This window comes from Apis dorsata, unplaced genomic scaffold (genome assembly GCF_000469605.1).
Source record: "Apis dorsata unplaced genomic scaffold, Apis dorsata 1.3 scaffold_455, whole genome shotgun sequence".
In the NCBI taxonomy this organism is placed as follows: Eukaryota; Metazoa; Arthropoda; class Insecta; order Hymenoptera; family Apidae; genus Apis; species Apis dorsata.
The window spans coordinates 306001-319512 of NW_006263698.1; the positions used below are offsets into that span (position 1 = coordinate 306001).

Consider the following 13512-nt stretch of genomic DNA (forward strand, 5'->3'; position numbering starts at 1 on the left):
TGGAAAAAATTCTATCCAAGCTTCTGGTTAATTGATCAAATCAATCGATGAATCGCGATACGTGGAAAATGGAGAAGTAATTTTTTTAGAGTGGCGATTTTTCTTTTTGCATTTCTTTAAATATAATAGGCAGAGTTCTTATTCGATTCGACGATTAAAGGAACGAGTCGAAAAAATATTGTGAACGTTTAAAACGATTCACGAGCTGCGGGATGAAAGTTTCTCAGGTCTCGTTGAGAAATGAGTATTATTTTTATAATAATCCATCGACACCGAGAAGAAGGAAAAATCTACGATTTTTATAACCGTAATGAAAATCGTCGGTCAAGAAAAAACTATTCCTCGAGAGGATATTAAAACAGGCGGATTATTTCGTAAGTAAGTATCTTAATTCGGATAAAAATGGCTTGGTTTTTGCCGCAGATAATGACCCTATTATATCGAGATCCCAACTTTTTAACCAGGGCTTTCGTCTCTGTGTTAGGGAATATTCCCCGCAATACACGCTCCGAGATTTGAGAGCGATAGTTCCGCTTTGTATTCGACCCCGAACCTCCATACTCGTTTCGTGCACCAAAAGAAGAATCACTATATTTCTTCCCTCCCCTCTGTCTCCCTCTGTTTTCTATTTTTCACGTTCTATTCGCTCCTCGGACCTACTATTAATTTCCCACATTCATTATACATCATAAATATCGACGAACTATCCTCCCTCTCTCCCCTTTTTGATTATCGAACGCGTTTTTTAAATTTCATTTCGATACTCGATGGAAAAAGTAAAAAAAGAAAGCGAACGGAGGATCGAAATTCAATTAAACTAACGAACGATATTTTTACAGGATCGCGAAACGTAACGAATTAAAGTCAAGCCCATGGCGGGGAAAAGGCGAAACGTTTATGGAAAAAGAGAAGGATAAGGGATATAGCGTGCGTACGATGCACGAACGAATTTATCGATACTCGCACAATTGCGTATTTCAAGTATCGGGGGGACGAGTCTCGTCTTGATGTCCCGACTAGCTAATTTTCCATATACCTTCTCCGAGTGAAAACACGGCCGTTTCGACGCGACACAAACGCGTATCCCGCGGAGGAAATCGTGGAACTGTATCGCGATTCAGATTCGTTACCATCAAAGCGGCCACCGAATCGAATGGTTAAAGCGATGTAAAAATATGAAAACCGGGTTGCATCAAAGGATGGCGACCTATGTTCGAAATGTCGAGAGTAAAAAAAAAAAAAAAGGAATGCGCGCCGCAAATGTAATTGCAACGTTTATTAAATCTACCGCGATCAAATATAATACGTGATTTTTCCAATTTTTATTAAACAACCCCGGCGAAAAGAGGAGGTTCGCCATTCACCGCGTTACAAAGCGTGCGCGACATCCCCTTTGATTCCGCCCCTTATTGTTTCCATTCCCATTCTTTTTTCCATAATTATCATAAAAACCCTTGTGACCCGAGTTTCTATGTATTTTTCAAGCGGTGAGTAACGTATTGCTTGCCTCGTAACGTTCCATTGAGAAAAAGAAGAAGCCAACGGAAAACAAGAGCGAGGGAAAAACCTGCAGGATACGAAATTAACGAAATAAATTCGAAAATGTTTGCTACTTCTATATTCCTGTTATATTCGTGTTATACGATCGTTTTTCATTCAATCGTTTATTATTCATTCATTTAACCTCCTCCTCCTCCTCCTCTTCTCGCTCATCTCGTTCGATTCGCTGTGCTTTAATTATCAGAATTTACGGGAATCACGTCGCGTGGATGAAGGGAGGATCGTGGGCGAAAGTTTCGAGGATTATAATATTCATCGTTGGCGAGCGGGAAAAAAGGAAAAGTAGGAAAAGAAAAGCGAGTCGAAGAATGGAAAGCGAAAAAAATATGCGCAGCAAAGGAGATATCTGGAACAAATCGGGGTGGCGCGATGCGCGCAACCCTTTTTCTCCGTCTCATCGCACTCTCCTTCTCTCCTTCTTTCTCTTCATCCGCTTTTTCTCAGGCGCATGTTCATCCGGCAACACACACGCAGACACGTGAAGAAGACACGCGAAAAAGATCGCATACAACTGTACGATCTTCCTCTCTATCGCTATCTTTCTTCCATCCAGCCCATTGTTCTCAAGAACCGTGCACGGCGCTTTGCCTATAACAACGTACATTGTATTTTCGAACAATGGGAAGATCCTCCGTCCTCATCGCCATTTCCACCCTCTTTGCCACCTTATCGGTGCCTTTTTCAAAGGCAAGACCAAGCTTCCCGCGCGCTTATTAATGGTGGCAAACGATCGTCGAGTTTCGATCCGTGATCAAGCGTTTTATTTCCACCAATGGATCCAGCTTTCGATTATTCTATATTCTCTTTTTTTTTCTTCCCTCGATACACAATTCACAGACATTGTTTATTATTCGTCGATCAACAAGAACCGATTCATTTTAACGTAAATAGCCGGCAATTCCTTTTCTTTTCTTTTCTCCCGGAACGATGCTTTATTTCCCTCGATTGCGTTTTCACGAGGCTCTCGATGCATAATACCCGATTCCCCTTCTTTGTCTCATTAATTAAATGACCCGGCCATCCTCTTATTTCCCGATCCTGGTAACAATACCGCCGGTACCGACGATTAACTCCAGAAAAATCCAGATTACCAGAGATACCGAGAATTCTCAAGGACATTCAATATATCCTCTTATCTTATACGCACATACCCCTTTTTTCACAGGGACGATTAAAAAGTTACGAAGCGCGAAAAATATAAAAGCGAGGAGATAAATCGGTGACGATACCGTTTTTACGACGATAAAACTTCGCCAAGTTTCCCTCCTCTTTGCTCGAGATTTCATCCAGACTCGCCTAATATTCGTATCCCTCTCCTCTTGAAACAGTAACATCTCCCTTTACCCTTAACCCTCCCGAATTCTAAACTTCGGTCGGCGAAATAATTAACCGTTTCATTTGGAGGAAACTGCGCGTGGATTCGAAAGAAGACGCTCCCAGATAGAACGAGCGACGTAACCAGCTTGTATTACCACCTCGTACCTTCCAGTGATTTGCAACCAATGAACCAATGGAGAAGTTTCCTCGCCCATCCCCCGTTTCCTTAATCGAATAATCCTCCACAGTCCCGGGGAGAACAACTTTCTACTTACTTAGTTAGAAATACACACACAGAGACAATGCGTTCCAAGTATCGACCATCCCACCGGTGGAAACGTTAGGGTTTCTTTCCCCTTCTTCCCGATTCTTCGTATATTCGAGGAATATCGAGGGGGTAGAGGAAGGAGAAGGGGTAGGTGGATGCCTGTCGCGTGTAACGGCGCGTGCACGCTTGTTTCCGCGCCGAGTTATCCCAGAGAAATTAGATTGTACGCATCGTGCAACGTACGACATCGCCGCATTCGTTGGCAAAGTGATTTTCGTTCGTGCGCATAATAATAAGCAACGACGAGGCAGAATTTTCTATCCTCCCTTCCCCTCCGGTTGTGGAACGAGCGATCGAGGGTTTAACGGAAGGGTGGTTTGTCTACCGGTTGCCATAACAAGGGACGAAGGGCCGGCGCGCTCGTATATTCCGGATCATTTTACCGTATAAACGTTTAAGCAGTAAATTGATTGCCCCTACGGCTCATGCTAAACCCAATAAATGTAATCGTGCCCGCCGATTATATCGTTGCGAAATCGCGTGCGATCGTGCCGCGTAATCGGACGCGTAAATTTCTACGCGACACCGTGCAATTAAACAATACCAGGCATGGCTACGTTGGAGGATAAGCGGTCTTGACTCGGTTCATTATCAACCAATTCGAAACCGACTTGCACGATCCTTTCCAAGAAGGCGAAATGAATCGCGGTGCCTTCGCTCGTTCCTTCATTTCTTCCACTTTTTTTTCGTTTCAGAACTTTTATAGCAACGTTTTATAGGAGCGTTTTGTGTCATGGCATGAGGTTAATCGAGACACGCGAAACGTTCGTTTGGGAAACGCTGGAAATTTCCTTGTTGCAAAAAAGGGAATATATATTCGTATATAACTCGATTCGCATCGAGAGAGAAAAACCAGGGGTATTTATTCGAAAGTTTGCAAGAAGTGGAGAGAGAGAGAGAGAAGGGGGAAGGGGCAAGGCAAGAGTAGTATAAGTTGCCTCGCCAATTTCTAAAGGCAGTTTCTTATCGATACGCTGTTAACGAGATAATCCTGCGAGCAACGAAATTACGTTTACGAAAGATTTTTACATTAAAGAGTCTAACAATACTTGCGCCTCGCTCTCTTTTTCCCCTAAGTTTCTACGAAAACTATGAACGATCGATCGAAACGTCGCGAGAAAAAAAGAAAAGATCCTCAAAGTCCTTAGAAGAAACTAAATGAAAATGCTTTCTTCGCGAGTCGAGCAAAAATTACTCCTCCCCGGAATACTGAAATACTGAAAAACTTTTACCATTTAACGAACGAGCATCGGTGAAATAAAAGTAAAAAAAATTTGAAAACCGTGCGCTTCGATTTGGCAATAAAAACGAATCGAAATTAAAACGCGCAAAAATTAGAGATATTCGAAATATTCGATCGGGAAATTTTTATTTCGATTTTGCTTTAATCGTTTCCAATTTTGTGCGATTTCCAAAATTTCAATCGTATCTAAACGAAGTTGGAAAATTCCTCTCCTATCAATCGCCCTGTTTCTCTTAATCCGAAGAAAAATTACACTCTAAGCTGTAATTATTACGAAGAAACCCGAGGCCAGAAAGATAACAACGAAGCACACTTGCCACGAGTATAAGTATAATCAAGTCCAATCGTTGAGCGAAGAAATCCTTTGAAAAAGAATCTGGCTTCGTTGCCTATAAACCCCCCAGTTTTATCTCAGTTTCGAATTCGATCAAGCCAGATATTTTTTTTTTTTTTTTAACGAAACACGAAACTGCTATTCCGAACGAAAATTTTGGAATTAGAAAAAAAAATATCGCGAAATAGTCGAACTGTCAATCACAAAGGAACGAACGTCCAGTTGTTTTGTTGATAACATCGTTGAATATTATTCTGTTTCCACCAGGATTAATTTGGCTCGCAGTTACAGCAAGTAAATTCGTTTATACCTTCAGGCGTAATCGATGATTTGGCTCCGGTTCAAACGATCAATCATTTGGCTCGGCCAACTGTTGACCAAATGAAAGCGTTATTTCAAATGACACGGAGATTCCTGGTACGGGCTCGGTTTCGCCTTTAACCAGACTGTCGAATATGGGACAGGAAACATAAACTTCGGCCTATGCAGTTGCAGCGATTTGTACGCGGTATTTGCTACGGGCATAAATAACACGCCATTTCGTTAATTATGACAATCATTTAAACTTGTCGATTTGTGCGAACAATTCCGCCGAATAAACTAGGTGATATTATTAGTGCGCGATACCTACCGATGCGAATACAGGAAGAACTGTATTTTAACCTCGTTAACATTAAGAACTTTTATCAACTTTTTACCTATATGTTATCGTATTATTCAAAACTATCGATCAATCCTTTTGTCAAAAAAATTCTTTTCATAAATAGTTTTTTATTTCTATATGTATAAATATATATAGAAAGAGAGAGAGAGAGTTTGAATATTTTTATAATATTCATTTCCTTTTTAAATATTTAAACAATGGTTCATAATACATCAACGATTTTTATTCCTTGCTATCCGCATACTTTAATATACTTTTTAAAATATTTTCGTCGCGTTATTACGAAAATTTATCCTTTACGTATGAGATACAATAAGATTAAAATTATACCAGAATCTGGAAATTGCGCCAAGTTTTATTTATATTTATCTTGTTAATTTAATTCAATTCTATCCCTCCATTATCATTTCTTCGCATTTTTCCTAATTTCTGATCACCGTACATTTTCCATCTTTATTATCTCCGCTCCATTGTTATAAATAATTTCCCATTTAAAGTCTACGTTCTTTAAAAGCGAGTTTCGACCTAATTCTATAAATTGGGGCTCGTTAAAAAGTGAAGATACCCGGCTGCTCTCCCGACTTTCCCATGGTATATTCACTGGAATCGATCGTAATGGTCGGTCCGTGTACCTTTCGCGGCGTTAGTGATAAGCCCCGAAAGCATCGGGATTAGTATACAACGATAAATCAGAATTAATTTGAACGTCGACGCTATCCCTTTTAACGTTCAGTTTTACTTGGCCTCGGACGAGCGAGAGATCCGAAAAGAGAGATCCGAAATGTGTACGAACGATAAGAGAGATGAAAAGGCGACGAGGCAAAGCAAAAGCGTGACGAGAAAGAGAGAGAGAGAGAGAGAGAGAATGGTAGAGGTGGAAGTCTATAGGAAGATTCATAAATCCAAATAAACGTTTTCGAGACTCTCTTCTGCCTTGCAGATTTCAAACAATTCGCGATTCTAAAGAGAATTCGAATATCCCTTTCTCTTCGGTTAATATTCCTTTTCACGTTATTCATTGTTCGTCCAACGTATGGTTCAGCGACCGGCGCTGGACAACGGTCCTTTAACGACGACTTGACAGTTGAATTTTAAAGTAAATCCGGCCCATTATTACGCGGCCGACAGGGCAATTTGCGGCCCGTTAAAAGTGTGCATACACGCCGCTACTCGTTCAAATAATCGGGATAATTTATAAAACAATCGTCTCTTTTATTCTCGTATGAACGTATAATAGAAAAAAATATTTCTCGTAATAGCGAACAAATCTATCTGAAATGGGAAAAACGTTTCGCTCATTGTTCGACCAAGAAAATTGTATTGTTCTTCTGTGACGAAAAAAAAAATAATAATAATAATACAAAAAATGCGAAAAATAAATCTAATAATATACTTCCTTTGCTTAATGGGGATGAAATTAAATAAATATCGATATTGTAAAAAAAAAAAAAAAAAGTTATTTTAGAAAGTTAAAAATTCTATTTCCAATACTTTTTTCTTTTCATTCTGGAAATAATTTTCCAGATTTAATAAACGAGAATTAAATATAAATTTCGTTCGCGAATAATAACTTTTATAAAAATGCTTCCTGAATTTACTGTAATTGAATAGTATGATATATAAGTACGTGAAATGCAAGTTCTAAGCACGATGCTTCCACAATGAATCCAATTCTCAACGATCATCTGTATCTGTACACGAGTCTTTTATAAACGGTTCTTTACTTTATCGTATATTTTCCCATCGTCAGGAATGGAACGGCAGAATTTTCTTTGCTTTTACCAAGTTTACTTTAAGACGAAACGTTCCCGTATAAATTTCTTCGGGCAGGAAACTGTCTCGAGATATGAAGAAATTAGCGTTAAGCATAGAAAATGCTGGATGATGCCTGTTGGGCAGGGGAGAAACGCTTGAATAAAAATCTGCACGTGCCGGAACTCATAAATCTCGGCGCGTACGTGACGCTTCAACCGAGATTCGAAAGCTTAATCTTGCCTCGGGAAATTGGCCCTTAAACAATGCAGCCCGCTCCTATTCCCCTAGATTCGACTAACAATAAGATATAAACTGATTTGTCCCTCGTCCATTTATAATGTATCGAGTCAACTTAGAGAAATAATTGTAAAAGTTCTACCCCCTCGATTTTTCCTAAATCGATTAAAAATTCTTCCAAGTGTCCCGCAATTTGCATCCTAATGACTTTTCGCGAATAGCCTTCGAACAAGACAATTATCTTGCCAATTATAATTCGAAGAAATCGCGTCAATTCCATTTTATTTCATTACTTATCCCGTTCGAATTATAAGGAAGGAATCGATGAACAATTTGATGAGAATAGAGTATACGTTTCTCTCTCGATAAACTTGCATCATCTATCAACTTTTCTAACGATCTTTCGACGAAGAAATATCAAAATCTGCGGGCGTTTTACGAAGATAACTCTGGAAAGTAACGTTCCAGAAGATTGATCCTTGGAGGAAAAGAAAGAAAGCAAAAGGGAAATAGTTCCAGAGATCGTTATTTATCGACGTAAAAGTAGTATACCGACCGCAAAGTGCCACCAAAGCCTTTTAATAAGGAAGTCCTCTCGTTCCATATTCCCCTGGGCCGACACGTTATTACTCCGGATACCTGCATACTTGGAGCGTTTCCTCTCATTTTTCATCCCCCTCCCCGAGAACCAACCCTCGCTCGAGATCGGGAAGAAGACTGCAGAGAGATGGATAGCACGAAAAAGAATATAAAAACTCGTGTAACAGCGTGTAAAAGCATGGTTCACACAGATAGACGGGGCAACATTTGGAAAAGTCACGAAATCCCGAATCGACTGGCGATCCTCCATCCTCCATCGATCGACATTTTCTGGACAACCCTCTTTTGGAAGCGCGTTGGTTGGTTGTCAAGCGCACACAACCCTCAGAAACTTGGAAAAGGTACGCCGGTGAAATTTCACTTTCAGGTGACAGGAGAATGGAAACCGGAAATCCTTCTTGTCACACTTAAATGGCTGAATCCATCGCGAATGGGATGCGTCCACTCGTTGATTTGTCACGGCCTTTTATTCGCTAACGAACATTACCCCGTCTCTATCTTTCTTCACTTTTTCAACCAGAATTTTTAACGTTGAAATTCACGTTAATCCACCTGTCGTGGCGAGATTTCCCCGCAACTCTTTCGTGTATCTCGGTCGCAATCACATATTTACGAAAGAAAGAGGGTAAAAGTAAATCGGACGTTTCGTTTCGTTTCGTTTCGTTTCGTTTCGCGACGCTGAGAAAATCTTTGCCAAGTTGGCGAGAAATTTTCAAGCGATAAAATATTCAACGGATGAAACAAGTAGATGATAGTCGAATAGAACGTGATAAATTAGAATTCTTCGAAATTGCTTTGATTAATCGAGATAATATCGACGAAACACGATGATGATCTTTGTGACAAAAGAATATTGAGAATTTAAATCGTCCTATCGAGTTATTTTCCACGAGTCGTGAAACTCGGTAACGAATCGTCGTTACTTTCGAATAAAGTAAGAGCGTTTATTAATCAAGTTCGACGTAACGGAAAATCGATCGCGTAAATTGAATTAGAGCAGTAACACGGTGGCCAAAACTCGCGTACAAAGGGAACGAAACGGACGCAATTAAACGTTCAATCACAATTATGCGATATCTGATAAACAGCCGAAAAAAGTAATTGCTTTAAGTGTAAGATCCCAGTTGAACTCGGTCCACGAAAATAACAGGTTTCTCTATCTCGAAAGATTTTCCTCGATTCGAATGATCATTTTCGTCGATAAGGTCGAAATGCACTAGCACGAAATGAAAGTCCGTTACAATCGACAATATTCATCGTATGGCGCGGAATAAGGGTTACGGATAAGATTATGGCAGGTGCTGAGATTATTCGAAATGTTAACGATCTGGAAAATTGTTCACATCGCGATATTTTTTTACATCGCGCTTCTTAGCGATAATCTTTTGCTGATTTCAACAAAATATCCGACAAATCGCCTCGTTCAATCGATATTATATCTCTTCCAATTGTTTTCTTCTTTCGTTCCACTTGCGTCGTGCAATTCGATTAAACCAGAGGGTCAATAACAAGGAATTCGATTAAATTCTGCGATAAGGGATAAAAAAAAAAAGAATAGTTGAATTTCGAAACGAAACTAATTAAACTTTTCAAATCTGTTCCAACATTTTTTGCAATTGGATGGAAGACGAAATTGCGACCATCTAAGAGACAACCGTGATATGTACGGTCGGAAATGCGTCGAGTATATCGGCAACTTCCGGTTGACCTATCTCTGCGCGTTCCGCAACTGAAATTTCGACTCGCACCGATTGCGAACAGGAAGCATCGTGGATCGATATCTCGATTCGTGTTCCGGGGACCGCACTGTTTATGGACGGATGATTATGAGCTCGATGAATGTCCATCGATGGATTCGACGTATCAACGAACGCGGGAATAATATAAATGAGGGAATATTGCAACAGGGGATCGTCGTAATTTACAGACTTTAGAAGAATCGATGCCTCGATTATGAGTAAAAATTTTCTTTAATTAGAGAAAGGAAGATGCAACTCGACGAGGAAGGGGAAGTATTGGAAAAGCGGGAAGACTGACCATAAAAATAGTCAAGCAAATACGTAGTAAACGGTGGAAAATAGTTTCTGAAACGTGAAATACGCGTCGATGCCCTTTCACCCGGATTTCCCGAAGGTATTCAGAAAATTATCAGAGAGTACCAGAATTTTCAGGCTGAAGAATTTACGCGATTCTCCCTTGATACGGTCTCCGAAGGCGATATCGCTCGCTTCTTTCTTATCTGTTGAATCTTCCCCGCTTGAAATATCGAAATTACATGGCACAGATCCTCGCATAGATTCGTTCTAATCGGTAGCCGAATCGACGAAGTAGAAATTTCTCCTGCAACTCTATTAATAATCGGATCCTCGAGGCATAAAAGGATGTTGTTGATGTTCAACGCTTTGTACAATTACGTGACTCTGAAAAACGCGACTCTTTTATCCGTATAAAAATAAAAAATCGAACGAAATATTTCATCGGACTTTGGGAAAACGCTTTTAATACATTTTAAAACCGTTGAACCAACTTTTTCCCTTTAGTTGTAGTACTTTCGCAGTAGTAATAATCGACGTAAAAACGCGATTAACTTTCTGTCAAAGTTATGGTGTATCGAATAATCTATGAATAATTGATTCTTTTTATCAAGTTACGTTCAAATTCCGATAATTGTCCTTTTGTGGACTTTTACGAGGACGAGTATTTCCGAGGTTTCAGGTCGAATTAAAAAACATGAAAAATATGAGACGTTCTCTAAATGTGAATAATAGTCGCGTACAATTGTTTTCCAGATTATTTTCTACGTTAGTTAATTTGCAATAAAAATCGTTGCAAGTAGTTCGAGAATCGATAGTTTACATCGTTTTTTCGAGATCGATGCATGAATTGTTAATTTCGAAACCCTTTCCGGCCAACTGGACTTTTCCAACCGTTTGTTTTGAATCGCGCGGAGAAAACGCGTTAATTAATTCGCCGAAGCAGTCATTCAGAAAATAAACCGTTTCACTCGATAACTGATACTCTTGCCGCTGTTTCCATAACCGATTTTTTCCACCATATAATTCTTTTTATTTATGATAATTTCCATTTTTATAGAAGAAAGAAAAAGAAAAAGAAACGGAGTGGATAAAAATTTTTATTCTCGTGTTACGCCCCAATGATAAATTTCGATATTAACCCCCGAAATTTCGTTTGTTATAATTCAACGTCAATTTCGATAAAAACTTGGTGGAGGGGGAGAAACATAAAATTACAAACGATTCGAAAGGTACCAATCAAGGTGTGCTGTATTTTTTTTAATTACACGTAATTCACGGTAGAAGTTCCGCATGTTAATCTACTTCGCTTTGCAAAGCGTTGTAGCTCTGTTCATGCTCGCGGTCGCACGTGTACCACGACGATATCACGCTTCCAGCCTCGTTTACTCGGTAAATTAAATACGAATTAATCCCATTTTCCCGAGACGCGTACGAAAGAGCACGTTTTAACGGCCTTCCCTACGTTTTACTTTCGTTAAAGTAAAACGCATCTAATTCCATTATTATGTAGTAGAGCCGTCCTTCTGTTTGTTTTAATTTTCACCGACGTCACCGCTGTATTTATCCCCCATTTTTGGTATCGTTAAATTCGGTAAATTCGAATGTAATTCTTTCTCTTTAATGTACCTATTCGAATTATAATTTACGCGACGTGTAAAAGGTTTCGAAAACAAGGATTATCGGAAAAAAGCGCCTGACTTGAATTTAATTTGATCACAGATTTCAATATTTCAGAAATTAACAAGAAAAAAAAAACGAAATCAGACCAACATCATTTTGACAACGTCAAATGATATTGTAGTAAGTGCTACTTTTGGAATTGTCAAAAATCACAGGTTTTATCTAGGTTACGTCAATTCCAAAAATATTACTTTAAATGAAGATATTTTCGAGAAACGAAATCAAGAAACATCGCACGATTAATCCATTTAAAATTATAACGAAATCGCAGTATTACTATCGCAGTAAAACTATCTAAAATTTATTACATATGAATTTATAATCTAATATGTTTAATATTAACACCTAGTCAAAGAATTTCCATTAATTTCAATAGATCCAATGTGTGGAGAAACAAATATTTAAACAAAAAGAAAAACACGATTATACGAATAGAAGACGAGAAAGAAGTGCGAAAAGAATGGGGTCGTCGACCGTATCTCTGGTCCATCTCATTTTTTTCGCTTCTCGTTACATTGGCCAAGAAAAAACAGTTGCACTACTCGACACCATTCGACTTCGTGAGTTTCCAAACTCGATACAATCCTACTTCTCTTCGTAATTATTTAAATCAAAGAAAATATTCGAGAATCGATTCGAAAATCAATTCTTCAACTCGTAATTAAAAGCTCCATCGAACGATATATAAAATAATTCGCGATATATAAAAATGTTTGCTTATTTTTATATCTGTTTAAAAATTATAAAAAAATAATTTTTTATCACTCACCCAGTTCTGGACCACAGACTCTCGGTATGATCTCTAGAATCGCGCTGCAGGATGCATCCTCGAAGCACAATTGACGCGCATAAAGACAGTTCAGTATTGCAACCGGTACTTTGATGTCGGATCCTGAAAGCAGAAATAACGCGGCAGACGTTAGCAATAAAGAAGAGATAAAGTGTCTTTTTACGAGGGTATACATTCCAGGGGATGAAGGCGCAAAAAAAAAAAAGGGTTGATGAACAAAGCTTTGATCGCGTGGAAAATCCTTAATAATCACGGGCGACTAACAATAAGAAAACACATAATGGATCACGTTGAAATGCATTCTGATTATAGGAAATCGAAGATACTCGAACACGTAGATTGAAACGATTGAAAAAGAAAATAGAACGAGAAGAAAAGAAATGATTCATTCGAGAAAAACAATGGAAAGTTACAATTGCGATTTAATATATAACTAATATTATTTATTGATAACAATATTTTGTTGACGAGATAACTCACGAAAGATCGCACTTATTCATCAGGATAAAAAAGAAGAAATGATCGAGATGTCCTTCGTAAACTTTTTTCATTCGACCATTCGATATTAATTAAGATAAACGAATAATCGAAATTGTACTATTGTATATAATTTGTGTATAATTTGATCGAACTGAAAGAATTGAAATACGATATAATTTAATTTTACGTAATAGAGAATGAAAAAAAATAAATAAATAAAAAGATATTGCAATTTGTGATATATAACCCACAACAAAAGAAATAAATAGAGGATAAATAAAGAACGAAAGCAAAAGACGTTAAAGAAAAGAGATAACGACTTCGAGTAACTTTATAACCGACTATGCTCGACGTTCGAAATTATCCATTTATTTCTTAAAAAAAATTCGTGACGAAATTTAAAAACGGTAACCATAACCGGTGGAAGAAGAGAGTGGAGAAGCACGGTCAAAGAAGGAAAAATGAAAGTAAAAAAAAAAAAAAAAAAA

At 38.4% G+C, this 13512-nt stretch overlaps 1 protein-coding gene across 5 annotated transcripts in view; it reads right to left on the bottom strand.

The window, feature by feature from the left end:
• The window catches only part of LOC102673215, a 255084-nt gene that overhangs the window by 152172 nt on the left and 89400 nt on the right, over positions 1-13512 (bottom strand). For all 5 annotated transcript variants that reach the window (XM_006619901.2, XM_006619900.2, XM_031512510.1 and 2 more), the window contains exon 2: positions 12524-12646. In XM_006619901.2, coding sequence (XP_006619964.1) covers positions 12524-12646 — 123 coding nt within the window. The remainder of the gene's footprint in view (positions 1-12523; positions 12647-13512) is intronic.